The sequence below is a fragment of the Chrysochloris asiatica genome, unplaced genomic scaffold, assembly GCF_000296735.1.
Source record: "Chrysochloris asiatica unplaced genomic scaffold, ChrAsi1.0 scaffold00118, whole genome shotgun sequence".
Lineage (NCBI taxonomy): Eukaryota > Metazoa > Chordata > Mammalia > Afrosoricida > Chrysochloridae > Chrysochloris > Chrysochloris asiatica.
The window spans coordinates 9,006,198-9,019,791 of NW_006408636.1; the positions used below are offsets into that span (position 1 = coordinate 9,006,198).

A 13,594-nucleotide genomic window follows, 5' to 3' on the forward strand; every position below is an offset into this window, starting at 1 on the left:
TATTCAATTGTGTGTATGCATCACAGTTTGTTTATCCATTCTTCAGTTGATGGACTCTTTGGCTGTCTCCATCGTTTTGCTATTGTAAATAGTGCTGCTGTGAACATTGGTATACATATATCTTGTGTTATGCGTTGTTTGATTTCTTGACTGCTGCTTCTGAGAGTGTTGATGGTTGGTCCAAGAAGAATGAAGTCCTTGACAACTTCCATCTTTTCTCCGTTGAGAAGAATGTTGTTTATTGGTCCCAGTGGTGAGGAATTTTGTTTTCTTTACATTGAGATGTAATCCATACCGAAGGCTGTGCTCTTCGATCTTCATCAGTAAATGTTTTAAGTCCTCTTCACTTTCATCAAGCAGGGTTGTATCATGTGCATATCTCAGGTTGTTAACAAGTCTTCCTCCAATCCTGATGCCACATTTTCTTCATATAACCTAGCTTCTCAGATTATTTGTTCAGCATACAGGTTGTATGAGTATGGTGAAAGAATACTACCTTGTCGCACATCTTTTTTAGTTTTAAACCATTTAGTGTTCCCATGTTCTGTTTGAACAATTGCTTCTTGGTACAGGTACAGATTCCTCATGAGCACAGTTAAGTGTTCCTGAATACTCATACTCCACAGTGTTGTCCATAGCTTGTCATGATCCACACAATCGAAAGCCTTTTTGTAGTCAATAAAGCACAGGTAAATATCTTTCTGATACTCTCTGCTTTCAGCCAAGATCCATCGAACATCAGCAATGATATGCCTCATTCCATGGCCTATTCTGAATCCGGCTTAAACCTTTGGAAATTCTCTGTCAATATATGCTTGCAGCCATTTCTGTATTACCTTTAGCAAAATTTTACTCACATGGGATAGCAAAGAGATTGTCCCATGATTTCCACATTCCGTTGGTCACCTCTCTTTGGAATGGGCACATATATGAATCTCTTCCAATCAGTTGGTCAGATAGTTGTCTTCCAAATTTCTTGGCAGAGATGAGTGAGTACCTCCTGTGCCACTTCACTTTCTTGAAAAATTTCCATTTTTATTCCATCAATTCCTGGTGCCTTGTTCTTTGCCATTTCCTTCAGTGCACCTTGGACTTCCTCCTTCAGTATCATTGGCTCTTGATCATATGCTACCTTTTGAAACGGTTGAACATTAACCATTTCCATTTGATATAGTGACTCTGTGTATTCCTTCCATCTTCGCTTTCTGCATCATTCAGTAATTTGCCCAAAGAATCTTTCAATAATGAAACTTGAGGCTTGAATTTTTTCTTCAGTTCCCCAAGCTTGAGAAATGCTGAGCATGTTCTTTCCTTTTGGTTTTCTCATTCAAGATCTTGGCACATTTTGTTGTAATATTTGACTTTATATTCTCGAGCTGATCTTTGAAATTTTCTGTTCAGCTCTTGGACCTCCTCATTTCTTCCATTTGCTTTAGCATCTCTTTGCTGGAGAGCAAGTGTCAGTGTCTCTTCTCACATACATTTTGACCTTTTCCTTCGTTCTTGTCTTCTCAAAGACTTTTTGCTTTCTTCATGTATGATGTTCTTGATGGCATCACACAACTCTCTGGCCTTTGGTCTTTAGTGTTTATTTTATCAAATCTGTTCTTCAGATGATCTCTAAATTCAGGTGGGATATATTCAAGGTCATATTTTGGCTCTTGTGGACTTGTTTTCATTTTCTTCAGCTTCAGTTTGAATTTGCATATGAGTAATTGATGATTTCTTCCACAGTCGGCCCCTGCCCTTGTTTTCACTGATGATATGGAGATTTTCCATTGTCTCTTTCTGCAAATGTAGTCAATTTGATTTCTATGTATACCATCGTGTCAGGTTCATGTGTATGCTATTTAAAGAAGGTATTTGAAATGAACAAATCAGTGGTTTTGCAGAATTCTATCAACAAGGTCACATTTTCCAACTACTGATCCTTCCTATTTGCTCCCAACCTTTGCATTCCAATCACCAGTAATGATCAATACATCTTGATTGCATGTTTGATCAATTTCAGATTGAAGAAGTTGGATCGAATTCTCCTATTTCATCCTCACTGGCTTTAGTGGTTGATGCATTAATTTGAATAATAGTGGTATTAACTGGGCTTCCCTGTAGGCACATGGATATTATCCTATCACAGACAGCGTTGTACCTCATGACTGATCTGGATATGTTCTTTTAGAGAATGCAACACCATTCATCTTCAATTTGTCATTCCCAGCATAGTAAACCATGTGGTTGTCAAGATTCAGAATGGCCAATACCAGTCCATTTCAGCTCACTGATACCTAAGATATCGATGTTTATGCCTTCCATTTCCTTTTTGACAACTCTGATTTTCCCAGATTCATACTTTGTACATTCCATGTACCGATTTTCAATGGATGTTTACAGCTGTTTCTCTTCATTTTGAGTTGTGCCCCGTCAGCCAATGAAGGTCTCATGGGCTTTTCTCCCATGGACTTTACTCCATTTGTGTCATCATGGTCAACTCTACTTTGAGGAGGCAGCTCTTTCCCAGTCGCATTTTGAATGTTTTCCAACCTGAGGGGCTCATTTTCTGTCACTATATCTATCTGACAGTGTTTCTCTGCTGTTCATAAGGTTTTCAGTAACTAAATATTTGGAAGTAGTTTATCACTCCTTCTTCCTAGTATGTCTTCATCTGGAAGCTCATCTGAAACCTGTCCACCATGGGTGACCCTGCTGGTATTTAAAATAACAGTGGCATAGCTTTCAGAATCAAAGCAACTCACAAGCCACCACAGTACAACAAACTGACAGATGAGTGGTGGCCGTTTGGTTTTAAGTGGAAACTGTCACTTTAAATTTCGAGGAGATCTGTGCACATGCCTAGTAGAGCAGTTGATAGGTACCATCTAATCCTTCTCATGTCAGGGTTATGAAGACTTATTAGACTACTGGACAAATTGTTTTCATGTGCCTTCAATTTTCCTCACTGTTCTTTCCTCTGGACAGGGAGAGATGAACAGTGCACCTACTGTGGCCACTCACAAGGCTTAAGACCCCAGTCACTCACCAAAACTGTCTCTGTGGACTGTGTTATGTCAGTTGAACTTGATGTTGAAATATTTGGTTGTGTCTTAAGTTTTTGTAACTTTGCCCCATGTATATTCCTCCACATTCATGGATATATTTGCAACAAAGATAAATACCCATATACAAATATCCTGTCAAATCTATGAATATATTTGTGGGTATACTATTACTCTCCCAACCACAGCTGTTCAGCGTGAATGTATGTTCAATTGTATATTGCTTTCCCCTTCACCCAAGTAACACATGTATTTCTTTCCAAGTTTAAAGCAGTCTGTTCTGTCTTGAAATCTGTTTGACTTCTCCATTTGGAACTTCTCTAACTACACTATTCCCTCTTTTTACTTTGTAGTTATCATTACAAATTGTTATCTCTTGTTCTCTCTTTTAAGTCTTACAGGTTTGTTTTTTTTATTTGGATACTTCTGTATGAATTACTGGAGTCCTTGTGTGGTGCTGAAGGCTAGTGTACTGGACTGAAAGGTTGGTTTGAACTGCAAGGTCAGCAGTTCAAATTCAGTGGAAACCTTATACAGGGTCACTACAGTATGGATTATTAGTTGGACTACTAACCACAATGTCAGCAGTTCAAATCTTTCAGCTCTGTGGGAGAAAGATGAGTTTTTCTGCTCCCATAAAGATTAACAGCCTTGGAAGCCTTATACAGGGTCACTGTGAGTTGGAACCAACTTGGTGGCACACAAACACCACCATATCTGGTTCGGATTCCTGGTGTCGTGCTGTAGGATAAGCTCTGAACTGCAAACCACAAGGTTGGCAGTTCAAACCTACCAGCTGCCCCTTGGAAAACCTATACAAGGTCACTATTAGTCAAAACCAACTCAATGATACTTAACAACAATATATCTGGGTTGACTTGTAGGTGGTGTCATGCCTGCTAAAGACTTCCATTTGTATTTCTTGTGAGGTTGATCTGGCTATTAAATTGTTATAATTTCTGCTTGTCTAGAAATGTCCTAGTTGCACTGGTATATTTGAGGGCCAATTTTGCTAAGTATATGATTCTTTGTTGGCAAACATTTTATTTCAGAGTTTATTTAAGCTTTCTGGCTTGCATGGTTTCTGATAAGAAAGCAAAGCTTAGTCTTATTGGCCTCTTTTGTAGGTAACTTCATTTTTCCTGAGCTGCTCTCAGAATTCTTTCCTTTGGTTTTGGAGATTCTTTCCTTGCCTTTGGTTTAATCAATTATGATGTGTCTTGGTAATTTTCTTTCGAGATCTATCCTGTTTAGAGTTCATTCAACTTCTTTAACATGCATATCGTCTTGTCTTTTATGATATTAGGGAAGTTTTCTTTCAACAACTCTTGACAGTTTTCTTAGTATTTTTTTGGTTTTTAGTGGGTTCTTTTTGTCTCTTTCTGTTTTGGAGTTCTGATCACACATGTTACTTCTCTTGATGGTGTTCCACATAATTCTTAGACTTTCTCTAGATGGTGTTTTTTTGTTTTGTTTTGTTTTTTTCTGATTGCTCCTGTTGTTGTTAGGGCTGCCGAGTCTCTTCTGACCCATAATGACTCTGTATAGGGTTTCCAAGGAGCGACTGGTAAGTTTGAACTGCTGACCTTGCAGTTCAAATAGGCTTTGCTGTCCAACACATTAGCCCATAGTGCCATACCAGGACTCCGATTGCTTCTCTAGTAGATTAATAATTGAGAAATTTGTCTTCAAGTTGACTAGTTTGGCCTTCCATTGATTCATTTCCACTTCTTAACCCTTTCTGTGTATTACATATTTCTGAAACTTTAATATTAATCTTCTATCAGTTCTTTCGGTGTTTTTTTTTGAATTCTGATATTTTTCTGTGTTTTCCTAGGATTTTTATCTGCAGATTTTTTTATCTTTCTCAATCCTTTGAAGGTACTAAATTATCACTCCCTTGAATTCCTTATCAGGTATTTCCAGTGCCATTTCTTCAGAAAGATCTTCTGACTCTGTATTTTTGTCACTTGTTTGAGCTATGTGTGAACTGAAATTGTCCGTTTCCTCAGAGACATTATAATGTTGTATTTGTTTGTAATTAAAGATTGTATTTTGTTGTATTCTTAGGCACTCACCACCTATTTCCTGGTGGGTGTGATAAAGAATGTAGGTGCATGCACAGTTCTCTGTTTACTGCTTATATAGCACAGTTGAGGGCAGGTTTGGCTGTTGACTGCTGTTTAGCAATGATCAGGTTAGAGGCTCTCGCCCGGTAGCTGGGGCTGCAGGTGATATGAATGTGGCTAGGCTGAGTGGGCATTATTGCTGTCTTCCTTCAGGTGGGACAGGGGAAAAAATGAGGCGGGTGGGGGGGAGACAGCAAAAAAATTTTTTTTTTATAAAAGCAAGGGGAAAGCAAGCAAACAACAGTAAGAAAAAAATTAATGAAAGATAAAAAAGGGAAGAAAAATGAAAAAAGATGTTAAATAATACAGTACGGAAAACTAGGGAAGGACAAAAAATGCTAAAGAGAAAAAAATTTTAAAAGCGGAAGGAAAAAAGAGAAGATTAAAAATGAGAGGGAAAGGAATAAAGTGGGACGGGGAAGGACACATAGAGGAGAAAACTGTGGGGGTTGGGACAGGGTATTTGTTATGGATCAACAATCTCTGTTAGCCAAGGAGCTCTAGGGGGTTGGGAGTAGGATGAAGAGATGGTACACCTGGTCATCGATGTTTCTGCAGGCCTAGATGTTGTTCAGGGCACCTGATCTGGAAAGTAGTTACTGCTGCCCCAGAAGGTGGCTAAAGTCAGGGTGCTTGTTCCCAAAAGGAACTCTTTTATTACATACCCAGAGGTTTTCTGAGAGGAGGCAGGGCAGCTGATTATGAATGGAGTTCTCGGCTTCCCAGGGGTAGCCAGGACCCAACACTGCTAATTCTGCTGGTCTGATAAAGTGGATTTCAGGCTCCTCCAGAAGTGGGGGAGGTACACCTGGCTTGGCTCAACCTCAGTCTGTTATAGTATAGTGGGCGTACCCTGTCAATGGGTAGGTAACCTTTCATGCTCTGGTCACCAGGAGGATATGGGGCAGAAGGACAGATTCCACCTTTCTTGTCACCAGCTGTCAGAGAGCGTTTGTGTGCTTCCAAAAGTTTAAAATGGCTGTACCACAGTTTCACCCATCTCTTCTCTCACCTGTGTTTAACCTCTTCTCCTAGTTTGTGTTCACGCTACTTCTCGATCTTTTCCTCTGAAGGTTATGGTTCCAAGATTATCATTCATATTTGTGTCATCTGGTCTCGTGTCTTTATTGTATAGAGATCTGTGTAGCGTGTCTTGCCTAATTCACCATCAGTCAATATAATTTTGTCTTACTTTTTCCCTTTTATGTTAAATGAGCATTTTATCATTTCATTAAATATTCTTTGAAAACATGATTTTTAAATTGGCTATGTAATATTTCTACCCTCAGACTTGGTAACTTTCCTAGCTGTATCTCTTATTATCCCATCATGTCTTGCTATCATTTAATAGTCCTCTTGCTAACTCACTGTTCTTTTCAGGAGAGGGAAATTATTTGTTGGGTAAGGAGCTTACACATGTCTTTTAATTCTCATAAGAATCCTATGAAATGAACATTACCATCATGTTTTATCATTGAGGAAACCAAAGACTAGAAAGATGAAATAACTTTTAAAGGTAGATGAAGCCAGTTTCAAACCCAGGGTGGTTTACTTCAAAGCCTTTTTGCTAGTTCACCATGCTGTTTTGCCTCATAATATAGTCTAACAAGCTCATAGGTATCAAAACCATTCCATGCACTTGTCAGACTTTCTTCCATTTCTTCTTGTTAAGTGTTACCAAGTCGATTCTGACTTCTAGTGACCCTGTGTAGGGTTTCTGAGGAGCAATTTGTAGGTTTGAACTACTGACCTTGTGGTTCACAGTCCAGTGCTGATCCTACAGTGCCACACCGGGAGTCTCTCATTTCCTCTTGTTGTTGTTAAGTGCTATCTAGTCGATTCTGACTCATAGTGACCCTGGATAGAGTTTCCAAGGAGCAGCTGGTGAGCTTAAACCACCGAGCTTGGAGTTACAACTGGCTTTGCAGTCAGACGCATTAGCCCAAAGTGCCACACCATTTCCTCGTTAGATGTCTGTAAATCAGAAAATAACACTGTTCATAAAACCCTGGGCCTAAAAACAGTAAGACAAGTCATAGAACAAGCTAGGTTACTATTGACCAGAATTTATAAGGATCTCTAATACCTGTCCATAAACTTTGCCAAACTATTTTCTCTTTAACTGGATTGCACCACGTGACCTTTTTCTGCAGTGAATGCTCTAAAGGGAGTTATCTGAATTTTTTGCTCTCTTCCCTAAACAAATGCTAAGCTGTGTATTTTGTGCCACAGCCTCCTGATTTGTATGATACCAACACATCTCTCAGTATGTCTCGAGATGCTTCTGTATTTCAAGATGAGAGCAATATGTCTGTCCTAGATATTTCCACCACCACTCCAGAAAAGCAGGTAACACAGGTAGGATGTTCTTTTTTCTCTTAGCAAGATTGTTAGGTAGTATGCTTGGGAGTTAGAGGGTAGAGGCAGTGGTGGTGGTGTCTTAGGACATATACCAAGGATGACTGGGCACCTTGGCCCTGGCAATGAAGACTTAGAAAAAGGATTTCAAGGTGAGCTGGTAGCAGGTCATATGACTAGCATTGTCTTCTGTTTGTTCCCATAGGCAGAGTAAATCATAGCAGCAGTTCAGGGAATCACAAGTATGAAAAATATAAAGGCCTCAGAGCAACCTGACAGGTGACTAGAAAGACCAATTGCATTCAGAGACATAGTTCAAAGTAGTTTGCCCTGCTACTTTACTGAATGTTATGTCATAATTTAAATTAAGATTATATGTTAAGTAAAAATTAATTGGATTGTTCTAGAGGTATCAGAAGAAACTCCTTATCTGAAATCAAACCATTTTACCAGCTGTTTTCAGTCAGAGTTCCACTGAAGAGTACAGACTGCAGAAGGGTTTTACCCTGAGTGCAACATAATCTAAGGAAAACTTTATTTAGAAAGGAAGAGTCGCCTTTTGATAATACAGTAAGAGTAGACCTTACTTCCTGTTCTTTGGGTTTTTACCCTACCTCTTTTTTTCCAAAGAATCAATGGGGGAAAATGCACATGCCTTGTGCTATGTAAACAGCCCCCACTAGCAGTGGGATTGGCTTGGATATCAGGGAGGAGTATCAGTACTGGGTGACAGCCCTTGGTTAACTCCTCCTACTGGCATGTCCCTCAATGATGTGCTATTTGTGTTCCTTACTCAGATGCACCAGGGCCGAGGTAGGCTGGGCGAGGAAGACTCTGATGTAGATATTGAAGGGTATGATGAGGAGGAGGATGGGAAACCTAAGACTCCAGCCCCAGTGAGTATACTTACAGAAAGCTTATGGTTATATTATACTCTTATATGATAGGAGCCCCAACAGTATGGGGCAAGCCAAATATCAAGGTATTATCAGAGGTCTCTGTAGTGAGCTCCCAGTCTGACTTTAATACTTGGAACCAGCTAAACAACTTTATCCACAAAAATTCTTGTGAGGCAGCAAGGGTGGCTGGTGGTGGCTTCTGGTCTCTTGGTCAGTTAATGAGAGTTTGACGCTCAGTTGGTCTCATTTAGGAAGGTGAAGATGGAGATGGTGATCTTGCAGAGGAAGAGGAAGGAACTGTACAACAGCCTCAAGCCAGTGTTCTATATGAGGATTTGCTTATGTCTGAAGGAGAGGATGATGAGGAAGATGCTGGGAGTGATGAAGAAGGAGATAATCCCTTTTCTGGTAAGTCTAGCTCTTTTGTTTCGGTTCCTATGTAACTCACCATAGCACCTTCAGGACTAGACAGGAAGCTCTTGGCTGCATGTGTTATTGAAGTCCCAATAATAGACTTGTGAGTACTAAACACTTGCTCATAGGATGATCATATTCACTAGTTTCAGATGAAGTGAGAAAATAATGGCACAGGAGGGGAAAAAAAGATGGCAAGGAAAAAGACAATGCCTAAGTAGTAGTTCTGATTTAAATATTTGCTAAAGAGAAGAAAGTGTAAAGGAAAATTAAGAAAAATACTAATTTGGGATATTCTCCTGCTTATAGAAGGTGGTAATCAGGGTGGGGAAACAAGCAAACAAACAGTTAAGTTGGATTGAGATGGAAAAAGGAAATGTTTATTTGAATTCAGTGTCCCAACTATAGATCTTGCCAATGTTGACCCCAGGCAGTTAGAAGAGAAGCCTCTCAGGGAAAGAGTATATACATGCAAGATGCCTGTGTAAATAGATGTGCAGTTTTGGAAGAGCAAACCGAAGATTTTAATTCTGTCAAGCTTATCTCTGAATAATCTCCAGGATCTTTCCCTTTCTACAGCTATCCAGTTGAGTGAAAGTGGAAGTGACTCTGATGTGGGTTCCAGTGGGATTAGACCCAAACAACCCCGCATGCTTCAGGAGAACACAAGGATGGGCATGGAAAATGAAGAAAGCATGATGTCCTTTGAGGGAGACGGTGGGGAGGCTTCCCATGGTTTGGAGGATAGCAACATCAGGTAATAGGCAGCAACATGATACAGGGCAGTGATATCACTGTCCAGCTATGATATCAAAGGGTTCAGCATCAGATTACTTTTTGATGTTTCCATTAAACATTTCCTGAGCACCTACTATGGCCAAGCAATGTGCTAGGCCCTGGTGAGACAGATAACAGAGAGAATCAAGACATATCATGCCCTTGAGGGACTTAAAGTCTAGTGGAAGAGACTGACACTACCAAATCATTACAGATAAAATGTGATGAAAAATGCGATGAGTGCTATAGCATAAGTAAGTTCAAAGTGCCAAGGTACCATTGAGAAAGGAAGGAGTGTCTCACTCTGCATGGAGTAATCAGGGACAGTTCACAGAAGGAGACATTTAAACTGGGCCTTAAAGGATGAATAGGAGTCTACTAAGTAGATATGGTAGCAGCAGGTGGGGAGATCTTTATAGATGGATCAATTTGTTCAAAGGCACAGAAATAACATAAAGTATGTTATAGAGCTAAAAGACTCCAGGAATAGCAAGGGATTATATTGTGGAAGACTTTAAATGACATGTTAAGATACTTAGATTTTATCCTATGGGTAATGGGAATTGTCACTTTAAGGAGAGGGAAGTAACTTAAAATCTGTATATTAAATAACTCTTGGGATAACGTGGATCTGTCAGGGGCAGTAGAGGAAACAACGGGATGTATTCAGAGCTATTTAGAAGGTAGACCAATTGAATTTAGGAGGTAAGGAATTCAGATAATTAATGAATGTAGGAATGCCATTACAGTATGAAAGAGGAAGAACAAGTGGGGTGGGAAAGGAAATAAAAAAACGAGCTTTGGTCATCAGCAAGCAGTTAGAGTCTTACTTACGTATCCATTCAGCAATTATTTATCACTAATACAAAAATAACTAAAATATGATCCCTTTCTTCAAGGAGTTCAGTTAGTGGGAGACCTAAAACAGGTAAACAGGCGGTCACAACATAATAATGATGTTGTGCCATCAAGTTGGTTCCGACGTGTAGGGTTTCTGAGGAGCAGCTGGTGGGTTTGGACCACCAACCTTGCGGTTCAAACTGACCTTGCAGTCTAGTGCTTATCCTACAGTTCTACACCAGGACTCCGATATGTGCTGTGATAGGCAACCACAGGACTTGTCTGGAACTTGGGTAGGGGTTGGGAGAGAGAAGATAATAAGAGAAGGAAACTGAGACAAATACAAGTAGGAATTAGCTAGATGGAGAAGAAAGCAAAGAGCATTCCAGAGAACAAGGGTACATATGTGAAGACAGAGAGACCTGAAACACTCAGAAAACTCAAGTAGTTCATTGTGGCTGGAGCTTTTGATTTACCAATATAAGAGTATAATCAGAGATGAGTGACTAACTCATGAAGGGGACCTGAAATTTTTGGACTGGCATTGAATGAATAGTATGATCAGAATTACATTTTAGAAAGATTGTTCTGTTCCAGAAGAAAGAAAGGGCAAAAGACATGAACTAATAGTTCACAAAGTTAATGCAAATAAGCAGTATATCTATAAAAAATAAATTCCTTAATAAGGAAATGCAATAATACAATGAGATAACAATTTTTACTTGTCAGATTGCAACAGTTAAAATGAATGGCGATGGCCATTGTTGGAAGAAAGTATGAGGGAAAAAGGACCTTCTACTGGTGGTAATGTAAATTGATACTTCTGGGAAGTACAGCAATTTATCATCATAAATCAAAAACTTAGAGATATGTATACCCTCTTTGGTCCAAAAGTCTATGTTTAGGAAATTATTCTATGAGAATAACAAAATACCTTCTTCAAGATGTTTTGTTTAACGATGTTATCATAGCATTGTTCCTAATAGTGGAAAATTTAGCAATAGCGTAAATGTCCTAGTGAAAAAACTTAAACCATGTTAGTGGAATACCATGTAGCTACTACAATGCTGTAGATATATGTTTATGACACTGAAAGATGTCCATTATCATTAGTGGATAAAACAGATTCCTGAAGCGTACAGAGAGTGTCCCAATTTTTTTAATTAAAAAAAAAGTTTATGCATATAATTACATAGGAAAAAAATTAGATAGGTCATATACCAAAAGAATGTCTCTGGATAGTGGAGTTGTTGATGATTTTTTTTTCTGGTGTATTCTAATTTTTTCTCAATCAACGTGTTTTACTTGTGTAGTTTTTCTTTTGTTTTTGCTTCAAGTAAAATTAAGAATAAACAAAAAATAAAGAGAACTCTGGCAGAAGTGTGAAGACAAACTGAATGAATTGGAGGAGAGCAAAACTGGAGGCATGAAGACTTTATTTTAGTAGTGTAGGACAGTGATAACAATGGGTAATCACTAGGGGTGGAAAGGATATGACTGTTGACTAACTGAATATGTAGGGAATGAGGCTTTAAGTGGTAGATGAAACCATGAGACTGTCAGAGCATTTACGGTCATATAAGCTGGCACTCACTGTGTGTTGTTGTTATAGGAGAGTTTCTTTCATTCACATTTTTGTGTATATGAATGATGTTGGCAAGTTGATGTTTCTGGACACAGGATCATTTTTCTCTCTGTGACCTATAGAATAGTCCAGAACCAGTCATTTTAGTTTTCAGGGGAGGCAAGTTGGGCTTATCCCTTGGTAACATTGAGAATGGGACTGGTCAGCTAGAGGATGGTGTCCAAGCTTGAGAGATGATATATTTCTCTTCTCAGTTATGGGAGCTATGAGGAGCCTGATCCCAAGTCTAATACCCAAGACACAAGCTTCAGCAGCATCGGTGGGTATGAGGTATCAGAGGAGGAAGAAGATGAAGAGGAAGAGCAGCGCTCTGGGCCGAGCGTACTAAGCCAGGTTCACCTGTCAGAGGATGAGGAGGACAGTGAGGATTTCCACTCCATTGCTGGGGACAGTGACTTGGACTCTGATGAATGAGGCTTCCTTTGGGCCTCCTTGGTCAGCCTTCCCTGTTCTCCAGCTTAGGTGGTTCACCTTTCCCCAATTTGTTTATATTTGTACAGTGTCTGATCCTGAAATGATCAGATTAACTAACCTTAGCCTTTAAAAGAAATAGTAAGTAATGATAATAAATCACCTCTCATGATCTTCCTGGGGCAAATGTTCCCCTTTGGTTTAAAGTAAAGCAACCCCTTCCCCCACCCCTACCAAGCAAAAGAGAGGTAGAACCCTCCTCCAATGCTTTCCTTTAACTCCATTTATTCTTGACATCATTTTTCCCTGGGAAAGGAAGAGAAATTATGAAAGGACTAACAACTTTACATCCTCTTGATGTATTAGAAATTTTCTAAGCAAGGTATCATCTCAATTTTCTACCTTGTAGGCTGGAACAGGTTAGTAGCACTCCTGCTGGGACAGAGAATTGGATTCTAGTGGACTCTGTACCATTCCCCACTTAAAAACAAACCTGTCAGACAAACTGCCAGTTGTTTATTTATTTGATTACATAGTGCCTTGTTCCTAAATGGATTTGCGGCAGATAATTATAAACCTTTGACACAGCCTGTGTGTCAGAAATGATATGTTGCCATGTTAATGTGTTTTTGTCCCTCTGCCCCAAGGGGAAATGGTTATGTTCCTTAGTGCAAAGACTGTGTTTTCTGTTTCTTTTCATGCTTTGAATATGGTTCTGTGCATAGTAGGTACTCATAAAATGTTCCTTTAATCATAAACTCCTCAATAAATAATGTTATTGAGGATCTGCTCCATGACAAGCACTCTATCAGATCCTTGGGATGCAAAGATAAGTAAGACAAATCCCCTTTACCCAAAGAGTGGGTACCTGGGGGAGGGAAGGGAGGATGGAATTGAAACTGTTAATGAATCATCACAGAACTATGATATAAGTGCAATTAAATAAAGTATAGGAGAAAATTGAGAAGTGATCATGTCTGAAAACAGTCAAGGAAGTCTTCCTAGAGGTAATTTTTAAACTGTTGCAGAATTAGGAGTTTGCCAGATAGAAAGCTCCAGGCAGCGTAA

General features: G+C 39.3%; 1 protein-coding gene across 1 annotated transcript in view; it reads left to right on the forward strand.

Moving 5' to 3' along the window:
• The window catches only part of TAF1 (TAF1 RNA polymerase II, TATA box binding protein (TBP)-associated factor, 250kDa), a 119,106-nt gene extending 106,334 nt beyond the window's left edge, over nt 1-12,772 (forward strand). The window contains exons 35-38 of the mRNA XM_006868546.1: nt 7,415-7,540; nt 8,691-8,847; nt 9,433-9,610; nt 12,310-12,772. Of these exons, the coding sequence (XP_006868608.1) occupies nt 7,415-7,540; nt 8,691-8,847; nt 9,433-9,610; nt 12,310-12,529 (681 nt within the window). The 3' untranslated portion in view covers nt 12,530-12,772. The remainder of the gene's footprint in view (nt 1-7,414; nt 7,541-8,690; nt 8,848-9,432; nt 9,611-12,309) is intronic.
• The last annotated feature ends 822 nt before the right edge of the window (nt 12,773-13,594 follow it).